A 14,474-nucleotide genomic window follows, 5' to 3' on the forward strand; every position below is an offset into this window, starting at 1 on the left:
TTTTTATAATAGGGCTCCCTCTTCTCCCTTACTAGGGTAAGAAGAGCCTGGAGAAAAAGAAAAATAGGGTCTGTCCCACCTGTAACAAAGCTTTGCCGGTAACCTGGAGAAAAAAGCTTTGTAAATCTTGCATTCAGCGATTATTATGTGAAGAGACCCCTGACTTCGCATCTGAACTAAAAACTATAATTAGATCTGAAGTTCAGAATGCCCTGTTATCTTCCAAAAAAGGGAAGGAAAAGGTGAAGGAGACGGTATATTCTCACTCTGTCCGATCCTCGTCTGAGGACGCGGACTCTGACGATTCCAAATCCTCCCTATCTTCCTCCGATGAAGATTCGGGCCGTCATTGCTTCCCACTAGAGGAAGTGGACGCTTTAGTTAAAACCGTCAGAGCCACTATGGGGGTTGAGGATCCCAGACCCGATAAAACGGCTCAAGATATTATGTTCGGAGGTCTGGGACAAAAAAAGCGGAGAACTTTTCCGTTAAATCCCAATGTCCAGACACTGATCAAAAAAGAATGGGAAAAAACGGACAGGAGGAACTCTTCAGTACCCTCGCTTAAAAGAAAGTATCCCTTCGAAGATGAGGCGTCCACTTCTTGGGACAAGGCACCCAAATTGGACGTGGCAGTGGCCAAAGCCTCGAAAAAATTTGCGCTCCCGTTTGAGGATATGGGTACCCTCAAAGACCCCTTAGGGTATGTTTCCACGTTCAGGAAACGCTGCGTTTTTGACGCAGCGTTGTTCCGCAGCGTCAAAAACGCACCGTCCAGATGTTACAGCATAGTGGAGGGGATTTAATGAAATCCCGACTCCACTATGCGTTAAAAAACGCATGCGTTTTTGCCGCGAAAACGCACATGCGGTGCGTTTTTTCAAAACGCAGCATGTTCCTGCTATGAGCAAAACACGCAGGCACACCGCAGGTGACCTGCCAGTGACCTCAGGTGCAGTTTTGGTCAGGATTTTACCTGCATAAAATCCTGACCAAAGCCTGAAGCAAAACTGAACGTGGACACATACCCTTAGACAAGAAAGCGGATACCTTTCTTAAAGGGGCTTGGGAATCGGCTGGGGGTAGCTTGAGACCTGCAGTTGCAGCGACCTGCACCTCCAGATCTTTGATGGTGTGGGTTGACCAGCTGGAAAGCCAGATCAAGGACGGGTCACCCAGAAGTAAATTGCTGGACTCAATCCCTGCAATTAGGGCAGCAGCAGCATTCCTAGCAGACTCCTCAGCGGACTCAGTACGTTTAACATCCAAGGCCGCTGCCCTCTCCAACGCAGCCAGAAGGACCCTATGGCTTAAGAGCTGGCCAGGGGATCTCCAAACAAAGTTGAAATTGTGTTCTATTCCATGTGAGGGAAATTTCTTGTTTGGGGAAACCCTGGATGACATCCTCCAGAAAGCAGGAGACAAAAAGAAGGGGTTTCCAAACCTGGGGCCAGCCCCATTTAAACAGTCCTTTCGGAACCGTAAATTTTTTAGTCGGAGACCTCCCAGAGAACAGAATAAATGGGAAGAAGGGAGAAGACGAGATAGAGGTTACCTCTTTGGCAACACCTCCCGTGATAAAAAACCCTCCAAATGACATTTTCCCTACGGTGGGGGGAAGGCTCACCTCATTTCTTCCTGCCTGGGAAAAAATATCCAACAACACCTGGATTTTAAGACTAATGCAATCTGGTCTAAAAATAGATTTCTTTTCTCTCACCCCCCCCCCCCCCCGAAATTATGTAGTGACAAAGACGAGGTCTTCGGCAGCAGAACAAGCGGCATTAGAGAAAGTTCCCTACTGCAGAAAACCATAATTCAGGAGATCCCTCCTCAAGAAATGGAGGAAGGGTTCTTTTCCCCTCTCTTTCTAGTACCGTAGTACCGAAACCCGACGGGTCTTTTCGGACGATTATAAACTTGAAAAATCTAAACAACTATGTAAGAAATCACAAGTTCAAAATGGAAACAATAAAATCTACAATAAAAATTCTCTTCCCAAATTGCTACATGGTTGTGATAGACCTAACCGACGCATATTACCATGTGCCCATCCACGAACATTCTCAAAAATTTCTCAGGATGGCGGTGTCCATAAAGGGAAAAATAAGAAACTTCCAGTACAGGGCCCTCCCTTTCGGGGTTTCTATTGCTCCGCGGATATTCACAAAAATAGTAGCGGAGATGATGGCCCACATAAGGGAACAAAACATTATCATAGTCCCTTACTTGGACGATTTTCTTATTGCCAGCGACTCGGCTCAAAGTTGCAGAGAACAGAGAGACCGAGTAATGACTATTCTAACGGACTTGGGTTGGCTCATAAATATAAAAAAATCAAAATTGGAACCCTCTCAAGTGCAGGAGTTCCTAGGGCTGACGTTAGACTCCCAGGTTCAAGAATGCCGACTCTCGGGCCCCAAAAAAGACAAAATATTAACCATGATAGCACAAACACTGCAAAACCCCTCCATGACTCTAAGGAGGGCAATGTCACTGCTGGGGTCTCTATCTTCATGCCTGCCGGCGATACCCTTTGCACAATTCCACACAAGGGAGCTTCAGTGGCACATACTAGAATGGCAGGTAATATTAAAAAACAATTTGGAAAGCAGGGTCATTCTAAATTCCTCCGTTATTCATTCCCTTCTCTGGTGGGGAAAGAACCAGAATATCTCAAAAGGGAGTCCTTGGGTACCAAAAATATCTCGGGTGATAACAACCGATGCAAGTCCCAAGGGGTGGGGGGCCCACATGGCAGACAAAGTGGCTCAGGGCAACTGGTCAATTCAGGAGCTGTCAGCATCCTCAAATCAAAAAGAACTCTGGGCGGTACATCATGCGCTTCTATCATTCCTTACCTACATTCGGGGACATCATGTCCGAATTCTCTCGGACAATATAGTGACAGTAGCCTACATAAATCACCAGGGAGGAACAAGGTCTCGGTCACTGATGAATTCCTCCGCCAAAATTTTCAGCCTTGCAGAAACAAATCTACTATCCCTTTCTGCACTGCATATTCAAGGTTCAAAAAACGAGAAAGCAGATTACTTGAGTCGAACCCAGTTGAAACAAGGCGAATGGTCCCTGAATCAGTCTGTCTACAACCAGATCACGAGGATGTGGGGAACCCCAACAATAGATTTGTTCGCCAATTACAAAAACAAAAAAGTAAGCAAATTTTGTTCTCTAAGCCCGGAAGGGAATCCTCAGGCTCTGGATGCCTTTCTGATTCCATGGACACACAAACTGACATACGCTTTTCCACCAACCATTCTGATTCCGGCAGTCATTCGGAAAGTCAGAGAGGACAAAACAAAAATGATCCTTATTGCCCCATTCTGGCCCAAAAGGACATGGTTTTCCTGGCTAAGGATGCTATCGGTCTCAGACCCTTGGGTTCTACCGAATTTGCCAGACCTACTACAGCAAGGACCGATCTTCCACCCACAGGAGACGAACTTGCATTTGACAGCCTGGTTTTTGAACGGGAACTAATAAAAAAAAGAGGCTTCTCAGACAACTTGGTCACAACATTATTAAAATGTAGAAAACCTATTACTACTAAGATATATGGGAAAACATGGAAAAAATTCTTGTCTGTATCCAAAGTTAAAATCCAGGAGGGACCCTCAATTAATAAAATACTTGAGTTCCTACAAAAAGGTCTGGAACAGGGGTTAGCGGTTAGTACTCTTAAAGTACAGATAGCAGCCCTGGGTGCACTCTATAACTAGAATATTGCAGCCAACCAATGGATAATAAGATTCATTAAAGCGGTAACAAGAGCAAAACCTGTAGTTACCCAAAAAATGGCCCCATGGGACTTAAATCTAGTACTCTCGGCATTATCTGGTCCTCCGTTTGAACCAATAGACATGATTCCCATTAAAATACTATCTCTTAAGACCATTCTTCTAGTAGCCTTAACATCTGCGCGCAGGATAAGCGACATTCAAGCCCTGTCCTCTAACCCCCCCTTTACAAAAATCATGGATGATAGTCACTCTAAGACCTGACCCGGCCTATTTGCCAAAAGTGGCAACAAAATTCCATAGGTCACAGGAAATAACCCTGCCGTCCTTCTGCCCGAACCCTAGAAATGAGAAAGAGCAGAACTTCCATAATCTAGACGTCAGAAGATGCCTAGTCCAATACCTAGATTCCACCAGGGAGTATAGGAAGGAAGGCTCTCTGTCTGTTTTCAGGGTCCCAGAAAAGGATTCCGGGCATCTAAAGGTACCTTGGCAAGGTGGATAAAAGAGGCAATAGCGTTGGCCTATTCATCCACGGGGAATGCGAACCCGGACGGTATAAGAGCGCATTCCACAAGAGCAGTAGCTACCTCATGGGCTGAGAGGTCAGAGGTATCAATAGAACAGATCTGTAAGGCGGCCACCTGGTCATCACCGTCAACCTTTTTTAGGCACTATAGATTAAATCTAGCCTCTGTATCTGACCTGACCTTCGGTCGAAGGGTTCTTGAGGCGGTGGTCCCTCCCTAAGCTTAGTCTCTGCAATTCTCTCCGTAGTGCTGTCATGGGGGACCGAGAAAGTCAGTTACTCACCGATAACAGTGTTTCTCGGAGCCCATGACAGCACTCGCTTATTCCCTCCCATCACGAGTGCGGTGAGCACCATTAATTACATATGATTTATATAGTTATATATTATAATTTAGGCACGGGGTTCCTTTTTTTAAGAAATGTTATAATATGGTATTTTCTCTGTTGTAAACTAACCTGGAGGTCCTCCGATGCTCTGTAAACCAACTGATGCGAGGGAGAGGTACCGCCCTTTTTATCTGTAGGTTTCCTGTCCCTGAAGGGTGGATCCACTCTCTCCGTAGTGCTGTCATGGGCTCCGAGAAACACCGTTATCGGTGAGTAACTATGACTTTTTCTTTTTTTATGCCACTTTGCATTAATTCCTGAAAATCACCTGAAGTGTAAATAAGCTACCTGACAGCAGTTTTCAGTATGTAGAGGGGTACAGTTTTTAAAATGGTATCACTTTTGGGGGGGTTCCAATATCTGGGACCCCCAAAGTCACTTCAAACCTGGATAGGTCCCTAAAAAAAAATGTTGTAAATTTCCTTGAAAAAATGAAAAATTGGTGCAACATTTTTAAACCTCCTAAAATTAATAAACGTTTTACAAATAGTGCTGATGTAAAGCAGACACAAGGAAAATGTTATTTATTAATGTTTCTGTGGTATGACTATCTGGATTAAAGGGATAATCATTCAAAGTTTGAAAATTGCAAATTTTTAAATTTTTTGACAATTTTTTTTATATTTTTAGAAATAAACACAAAACATATAAACCTAAAGTTACCATTATCATAAGTTATAATGTGCCACAAAATAATAATCTCAAAATCACTGGGATTTGTTGAAGCGTTCCAGAGGTATAACCACATAGTGACACTGGTCAGATTTCAGAAATTTGGCCCAGTCACTAAGGGGTTAAGAAACACAGGAACTTTAAAAGAAATCAACTACTGAATCAGATTCTCATGAACAATTTTTATTTTATCTGGGTTGTCAAACAATCTAGAATGTTATGAACAGTAAGACGATAGTGTTTGAGAAAAATGAGATGTGGTCTTTGAGATTCTTGAGGCTGGTGGTAGCTGAGGAGGTCATAATGATAGTAGGTATGCTGGTAATGGGTTTAGACCAGTGTATTGAGCCGTATACATGTATTGCTGAGTATTATTTAATGATATCTGTCACCAGATTTAACAATACAAAATATTTATAGATGTCTTGGACCTTATGGCTCACATACTTTGTTTCAGCCATAGGAGTGGGGATCTTTAGCTTTCCAATCACGGTCAATCAAATGCCTTTTCAAATTCTCCATGCCCATTGTAAGTTCCAGCTTCATATCAAATGTGTTCATGCTCCAGAGCCACTGAGTCACACTGAGTCACACTGAGTCACGCATCCACAAGCCACTGACTCATGTGCGCATGCTCTGGAGCCACTATGATGTGACGCTGGGACGTACACCCAGATTCGGTGCACATGCCCAGAAAGCGGATAGTCATTGCCCAAGCCCAGGATCTGCTGGGAGATTTTGGTGATGTAGGGAGCAGTCAAGGAAATGAATTATGATGGGATGGGTGTGGAAAATTTGAAAAGGCATGTTTTGTTTTGTTTTTCAGTAAATTACAATATTCCAAAACTATCTTGATAAGATGAATGGGCAAACACTTGGCTAATGAGATTTAATGTAGATAAATGTACAGTAATGCACCTAGGACGGAGTAATCCTATTGCTGCATATGGGAGTGTACTCTGGACATTCTGGTTACAAGTAAGCTGAGCAACAGTACTCAATGTCAGAAAGAGAGAGAAAATCCCACGATCCCAACGTATTGTTACCTCTTAATAAATCACTGGTGGGGCCACATCTAGAATATGGGGTCCAGTTTTGGGCTCCACATTTTAAAAAGGATATTCAGAAATTAGTGACCGTTCAAAGATGGGCAACTAGATTATTACAAGTGATGGAAGGCCTCTCGTATGAGGAGAGGTTGGAAAAGTGTGGCTTGTTTAGCTTGGAAAGAAGACACCTCGGAGGAGATCTCATTTATATGTATCAATATGTGTGTGATCAGTACAAAGGACTGGCTTGTGAATTATTCCTTCTAAGAACTATACTAGGGACCAGGGGGCACTCATTACGGGTGTAAGAAAGGCGATTCCGACAGCTAAATAGGAAATGGTTGTTTACTAGGGTTGATTGATTAGCCTCGGACAAGAGCTTATCCGAATAGCTATAGCGCTTCCCAAATAGCTGCGTCAGTAACCTGGTTACCTGGAGCGCTCCCAATGATCAGCTGTTCGGCTCTGCAGCTGCATGTGTCGCGGATGTGTGACAGTCACAGCACATGCATTGGGAGAGCCAGTTTGTTGAGCAGTCAGACTGGAATGCCCGACCACAGGAGGTAGTAATGGCCGACACTATAACAGTTTTTTTTTTTAAAGTGCTGGATAATTTCCTTGATACACATTAGATTGCGGGTTATAGTTATCGTATATACTCGAGTATAAGCCGAGATATTCAGCCCCCCAAAAATGGGCTGAAAGTGCCCCTCTCAGCTTATACTTGAGTCATGGAAGGTGGGGTGAGGGGGAGCGACGCCTGTCAAATACTCACCTGCTCCCAGCGCTCTTGGCGCAGTCCCCGCGTGTCCCACGGTCTTTGGGCACGGCAGCTTCTTCCCCTTTTCAGCGGTCACTGGTACCGCTCATTAAAGTTATGAATATGGACTCCACTCCCATAGGGGTGGAGCCGCATATTCATTACTGTAATGAGCGGTGCCACGTGACCGCTCATTACAGGAAGAAGCTGCCGCTCCCGGAGATGTGGGACATGCAGGGACCGCGCCGGGAGCAGGTGAGTATTTCATATTCACCTTTCCGCTTTCCAGCGCCGCCTCGTCTTCCATGTCCTCTGCAGTGACTCTTCAGGTCAGAGGGCGCGATGACGTATTGGTGTGCGCGCAGCCCTCTACCTGAACAGTCAGTGCGGAGAGACGGGACGCTGAGGAGCAGTGGGCAGCGACGAGAGGTGAGTATGTCATTTTTTTTTTTTTTTTTGTGCAGCAGCATTACATGTGGCACAATGCTATATGGATCGTCTATGGGGCCATAAAGAACTGCATGGAGCATTATATGGGGCATCTATGGGGCCATAACTGCATGGAGCATTATATGGGGCATCTATGGGGCCATAAAGAACTGCATGGAGTATTATATGGGGCATCTATGGGGCCATAAAGAATTGAATGGAGCATTATATGGGGCCATAAAGAACTGCATGGAGCATTATATGGGGCATATTTGTATATGGAGCATCTTATGGGGCCATAATGAACTGTGTGGAGCATTATATGGGACCTATTTTGTATGGAGCATCTTATGAGGCCATAATGAACTGTATGAAGCATTATATGGGGCCTATTTTGTATTGAGCATCTTATGGGGCCATAATGAACTGTATGGAGCATTATATGGGGCTCCTGATTCAATATGGATATTCAAAAACATTTAACCTACTGATGTCTCAATTAATTTTACTTTTATTGGTATCTATTTTTATTTTTGACATTTACCGGTAGCTGCTGCATTTTCCACCCTAGGCTTATACTATTTTCGAATTTTCGATTTGTTTTCTTTGACCTTTAAAATAGGATACTTTGGAGAAGAGGTCAAGCAGTTTATGGAGTTCTGAAATAGTTTATAGGGTCTGTTAGGGTCAAGATTGTCTTCTGCGAATAACCCTGTTTTAAAATCTCTGAATGTTGAGTGAATACCTGAGATTTTTGTATGTTCTCTAATTAATTGAGCCAATGGCAATAACGAATAGCAATGGGGAAAGGGGGCAACCTAAGTTTTCCCAGTTTTTTGTTGCAAAATTAGGGGGGTCGGCTTATACTCGAGTATATACGGTAGTAGTTGTTTTTTTTTGTTTGTTTTTTTTTTCAACCTATGTAAATAGATCGGGTGCGGGTGTCAGCTGTATGTGACAGCTGACACCCCACAGCATTGCCCACGATCAGTGCTAGCACCAATCGTGGGCATTTAACCCCTCTGATGCCGCTGTCAGTAGTGACAGCAACAGAGGGGCATCGCACAGGAATGATTTTGCAATTTTTGTTGTAAAAATGAGAAATCGCTGGTCAACTTTTAACCCTTATAACTTCCTAAAAAAAAAAAAGTTTCAAAAATTGTGTTGATGTAAAGTAGACATGTGGGAAATGTTATTTATTAACTATTATGTGCGATATGACTGATTTAAGGGTATAAAAATTAAAAGTTTTAAAATTGTGAAAATTTTCTCCAAATTTCAGCTTTTCACAAATAAACGCATATCAAATAAATCATGACGTACAATATGTCAAGAATCAGTGGGATCCATTGAAGTGATCCAGAGTTATGACCTCACTAGATGGTAGCCCGATTCGAACGCATCGGGTATTCTAGAATATGTATGTAGTTTATTTATGAAGATTTTAGAATAATGCATTGAATACACAGGATTCGGCCGGCTGCGACCAATTAGCGAAGCGTGGTTTAAATCCCGAGCCAATTCATGGCCGGACTGCGCTTGTCGCTGATTGTTCACGGCCGGCCACGTATATAACCCGGCCACGGCGTAGATAGCGGCCCGGCCCACGGCGTAGATAGCGGCCCGGCCCACGGCGTAGATAGCGGCCCGGCCCACACAGGACACTGCCCGGCCTGCATCCATATCCCTGTTTAAAAAAAAAAAAAAAAAAAAAATTAAAATAAAAAAGTTATACTCACCTTCCGTTGGACCCCAGATGCAGGCGAAGCAGTTACCGACGCTCCTCGCGCGCTCCAGTCTCAAGAGTGCATTGCGGTCTCGCGAGATGATGACGTAGCGGTGTCGCGAGACCGCTACGTCATCATCTTGCGAGATCGCAATGCATGGAGCGGTCACCGGAGCGTCGCGAGGAGCGAGGAAGGCCTGTTCTGGATCCGAGAGGCTGACGGACGGTGAGTATATAACGATTTTTTTTTAATTATTATTATTATTTTTAACATTAGACCTTTTTACTATTGATGCTGCATAGGCAGCATCAATAGTAAAAAGTTGGTCACACAGGGTTAATAGCAGCGTTAACGGAGTGTGTAACGCCGCGGCATAACGCGGTCCGTTAGCGCTGCCATTAACCGTGTGTGAGTGCTGACTGGAGGGGAGTATGGAGCGGGCACTGACTGCGGGGAGGAAGGAGCGGCCCTTTTGCCGCCGGAGTGTGCCTGTCGCTGATTGGTTGCGGCAAAACAATCAGCGACTTGGATTTCCATGACAGACAGAGGCCGCGACCAATGAATATCTGTGACAGACAGAAGGACAGACGGAAGTGACCCTTAGACAATTATATAGTAGATAATGCAACAGTGGTCAGAATTCTAGAAATTGGCCTGGTTAGGAAGGTTTAAACAGACTTTGGGGTGAAGAGGTTATAGACTTAAAAAATACTCCGGTGTTACTTTTCTCCTTTCCGTTGTCAAATTTCTGAGGACCCCAGCCAGTGCTTGCTTACTTTTCAAGTTACATGTTGCCCTTACTAGCATCGCTACCAGAAAATAAAGAAGGACCAGCGGGCATTGGCACTGGAGGAGGAGCATTCAGCAGTTGAGGATTTTATTTATAACATTTCCTGCTGCTAGTTTTAGACTAGGAGTGCTAGGCGAAATGTGACTCATCTGCAACTTGGCAATTTTATTCAAAGCATAGTAATAAAACAGCAAGTTGCCATTGCATGTAACTTGCATGTGACTTTCATTCAAGTTGCGACCAACATTATAAAATCTGACATCTTTGGTCAGAAGCACTCCAGGGCACTGAATCCTATGCCCAGTTCTAAAAATAAAATTTGTGAGCTATGAACAGAAATGTTTTTCTTTTTGCACAGAATGTGGACAGCCAAACTAACTAAAAAATGTCTTCTTTGTTTTAGTGTAGAAGATTATTTAAGATCTATATATACTTCTATATATATTTGTTAAAAAAAATAACCAGCAGAGTTGCCAAGCTTGAACTCCGATGTCTAACCAAGGAGATGATTGCTATTTCTTCTTCTACTCCACCTGCACTAAGGTAACCCTGTGAACTTAAAAGCTGTGCTTTCCTAAACTCCAGTTTAGTTGCATGACACTTTGCTCATAGTTCCATGTTTACTTAATAAGTGTAAATGAATTGTATAATATCATGCTAACATTTTCACACCATTAACCCCTTACCCCACTTTGATGCAGACTTGGGAGCTGAACCTGCATCATGATCTACAATTGGTAGCTGTATTACATAGCCATCATCTGCCTCTAATAGCTGAGCACCACCTGCTGCTGTTAACCCTGTTAAAATGTTTGACAGTGCAGCATTTACCTGCAGTCCAGGAGGCACCTTTTCCACACGCCAAACTTCTTTACCCAACCCGTGGTGTCTGATGGATTTACTATGTCAGTTGGTGACCTGCTGATGACTCCAATGCCTTACAGTGCAGGACTATATATTGCAATGCTGTACGCCATTTTATTCCTATTTAAAAATAAACATTAAAAAATCTAGCCACCAGATTTGTTTTTCCAAACAACTTTATTAACATTTTTAACCAAAACAAGACATAGAGAGAGCAATGTTAACACAAATGCAATGACATGAAACATTCATGAAGCATAAAAGTAAAAATAGAATAAAATAAAACCACAAAACAATAAATACAGTAAATTCTTATGGAAATATTTCCAGCCAGCGAGACCATTTTTTTTTTTCAAAAAGAAAGGAAAGCAGCCATTCAGTAACTCCAATTTCTTTATCGCTTCATTGGGGGACACAGGTAACCATGTATGCTGCTGTCGATAGGAGGCTGACACTATGCAATAAAAGGAAAATGGCTCCTCCTCTGCAGTATACACCCACCGACAGGCAGGAAGTACCTCAGTTTAAGCTTAGTGTCTGTAGGAGGCAGACCTGGATCTGTTCCCATATCCGCAGCTAATCCTTTTTTTCCTTACAGGTTTGTTGTGTTTTAGTAACAATTTCCCTTTGTCTTTCAGATACAGATTCAGGGAAACGGGGTGTAATTTCTCACCCTGCCTTCCCATATTATGCGGCTGAGCGAGCAGTGTGGTGTCACCCACATCGCAATTCTCAGGCCCGCAGGCAGGACATTATCCCCTGTCACCTTCACGGGTGCTCCAGGGCTGATTCCGGTGGCCAGTCCTTGCCATTTCCCTCCTCACCCCTCTCCTCGGAGAGGGCTGAGAGGAAGACGGTGGTCACCAGCGGTGGCCTCCCCCTTGTAAGGGGTTGATGCCGTCTTCTGCACCGTCCGGAGACGTTGCGGGAAGGAGGATCCCGGTTTCCAGTGACCCTCACCCTTCCTGAGGGCTCCTGATATGTGATCCTCATCAGTGAAGAGGGATTCGGGACTCACCTTTTACAGGTATGTCCTTTTCTCTGTCCCTGGCAGCTACCCGCCTGCCTCACAGTTTACCCGCGAGAACGCTGCACAGAACATGACGTCACTGAACAACAACGGCCATCTCAGCTAGTGCTTCGTTAACGCCCTCCGCATTAAGCGCGCGTATTTATCGCGCTCTTTTCTCCCTATCAAGGGGCCTCCTCTCCCCTACCCGGTGCACTCCTCTGATGGCACGGTCAATGGAAGGGCCCCTACTCCCACCAGACGCAGACTAGGACTTTCGTTTACCGGCCCTGCCACCGCGGGTGCCGAGACTGCACATAATTCCACAACTTTGGGACCCCCACTTCCTGACACTGTCAGACGGGGCCAGTTTTCATACCGGACTAGGACCTTCTTTAATACCAATTTTCCGATCCTGTCATTGTCTGTGCGGAGGCTTCGCATAATTATATGCACCTGTTAATTTAGCCCCCCGGCGTCGGGGCCTTTTCCCCAGACTCTGTGTAACCGTGGTTGCCTTATGCTTAGCCACGCCCTCTTATGAGACTCTCTGCTCATTAGGGCACGCCGTACGCTGAGGCCCCGTCTCCTGGCCTAATGAGAGTGTTTTTTCTCTATCCCTCTCCTAATACACGAACCCCCCCTCCCACAGAGGGGACCTAGTGTATCTCTGCCTGCAGGTTGAGTGAAGATTCGAAACCGAATGAAGAATTGTGCAGCCACCATCACCTTCCGAAGGGCACAAAAGGCGTCCATCATTAACCTACTGGTTCTGGGGACACTGCAGCCTGAACATTGACAGCCGTGTCTGTTATCAGGTAGGACCAGCCCAGACTGGTTATTTTCTCTCTTCACAAGGGCTTAGCTATCCCAGCTGTAGCCCTAGCCTATTACTTATGCCCAATCTCAGGGAGGCCCATTCCTGTCCCTATAATCCGCAATGCTTGTGCCATCCGTACAAGAGCAGTGGCATTTAGAGAAACCCTCTAACACCCGGGATGAGAGCACTCCCCTCCTTCCGGAGTGGGTTGTTGCCAGGTCACAGTCGGTCTCAGATCTGACCAAACTCACAGTCCTTGGTCCAGGTCCTGGAGCGTCCTACACGTTTGTCTTCTGCCACCAGTGCTCCGAACACCTCTCACAGTGATTCATACGCACCTGACCGCGACCTTCACAGGGACAGATCGCGTAGAAAGCAACGGAAACTGCGGGTCCCTCTACTTTCTCCTGGACGCATTCCTCATCCCATGCCCCTCCTTGGAGGTGGTTTTTGGGTCTGATATGGATACCCAGTCAGTCTGAGTCCAATACGGACCAGACCTGAACGATGCAAGATATGCTCAATAACCTCATCTTGGCAAAATACCAAATTTATCGGTCGTCCATGACAGCACTACGGAGAGAGGGGATCCGCCCTTCAGGAACAGGAAACCTACAGATACATAAGGGCGGCACCTCTCCCACGCATCAGTTGGTTTCCTGTTCCTGGAGGACAGGATTCCCTGCAGATACGACTTCGTTTCTCCTATCAATACCCAGGCCGGCTGTCCGACCCAGGTAGCGAGGGGGTCTCCTACCTTGGGCAGTGCGGGTCCCTGGAAGCGCCACGGTGGGTCCGGGTAGGGCTCCACGACAGTGAGCGGTGCAGTGTGGAGCGACGTCCGGAGGAGGTCCATCCCCAGTGGTCAGCGAGGTGAGTATGTCCCCCCCCCCCCGGGGTCCGCTCACCCTCCTGGGCCTCGGTCTTCCCCACTCTGATCCCCGTTGGTGCGGTGCGGCGTCCTGTGTGCTCCTTTCGATTCGGGACCGGAGCTGGGGGTCGGACGCCGGCCTCTGCCGCGGTCACTGCTGGGCTGCGGCCGTGGAAGCGGCGGTAGCGTAGCGGGGGGGCGGCTGGGTGGTCCGGCGGCACCGTTCCCCGGCTTCCGGGCGCGTTCCTGAGCGCTCTGCCCGAAACCGGAAGTGACGCGCAGGGGGCGGGGCCAGGACCGGAAGTCAAACACCGGCCGTTTTTTTTCTAAAAACGCCGCTGTCCTGCATGCGGCGGGGGAGCAGTGACCTGCAAGTCGGGGGGGTGGATTTGGCCACACACCTGCACTGATTCCGGATCCGGGGGAAGGGCTATTTATAGCCAAACAGAATGCTGCAGCGCTGCTTGTGAGCCCATCTGCAGCTATGGATGAGCCGGAAGCTGCCGTCGGTCTGCTGGAGCAGGAGCAGGACGGATCCTCGGAGAAGTCCCATGCGAACCCCCAGCTGAAGACCTGCGGACGCAGTAACCAGACCAGTCGCAGATCTAAACAGAAGGATCTGGACCGACCCCCCAATAATCCGGTACCTACCGCTACTGCCTGGGTAAGAGATCTTCGTGAATGTACCCTGATGCAGTCTTTTCCTATGTTTATTTCTGTAGGGGAAAAAAAGCGCTGGTAAAACAAAAAACAAGGAGTGTGCGCTATGCGCTTGCCCTTTGCCAGACGCCTACCCTAAGAGACTTT

The 14,474-nt window shown here is 46.1% G+C and overlaps 1 protein-coding gene across 9 annotated transcripts in view; it reads left to right on the forward strand.

Annotated features, from left to right (window-relative positions):
* Positions 1-14,474, forward strand: part of ZC3H11A (zinc finger CCCH-type containing 11A) — a 120,465-nt gene that overhangs the window by 43,903 nt on the left and 62,088 nt on the right. For 8 of the 9 annotated variants that reach the window (XM_077295440.1, XM_077295448.1, XM_077295442.1 and 5 more), the window contains exon 4: positions 10,507-10,646. In XM_077295440.1, coding sequence (XP_077151555.1) covers positions 10,593-10,646 — 54 coding nt within the window. In that variant the 5' untranslated portion in view covers positions 10,507-10,592. The remainder of the gene's footprint in view (positions 1-10,506; positions 10,647-14,474) is intronic. The other variant, XM_077295447.1, reaches the window with a different exon arrangement.

Source organism: Ranitomeya variabilis, chromosome 3 (genome assembly GCF_051348905.1).
Source record: "Ranitomeya variabilis isolate aRanVar5 chromosome 3, aRanVar5.hap1, whole genome shotgun sequence".
NCBI lineage: Eukaryota > Metazoa > Chordata > Amphibia > Anura > Dendrobatidae > Ranitomeya > Ranitomeya variabilis.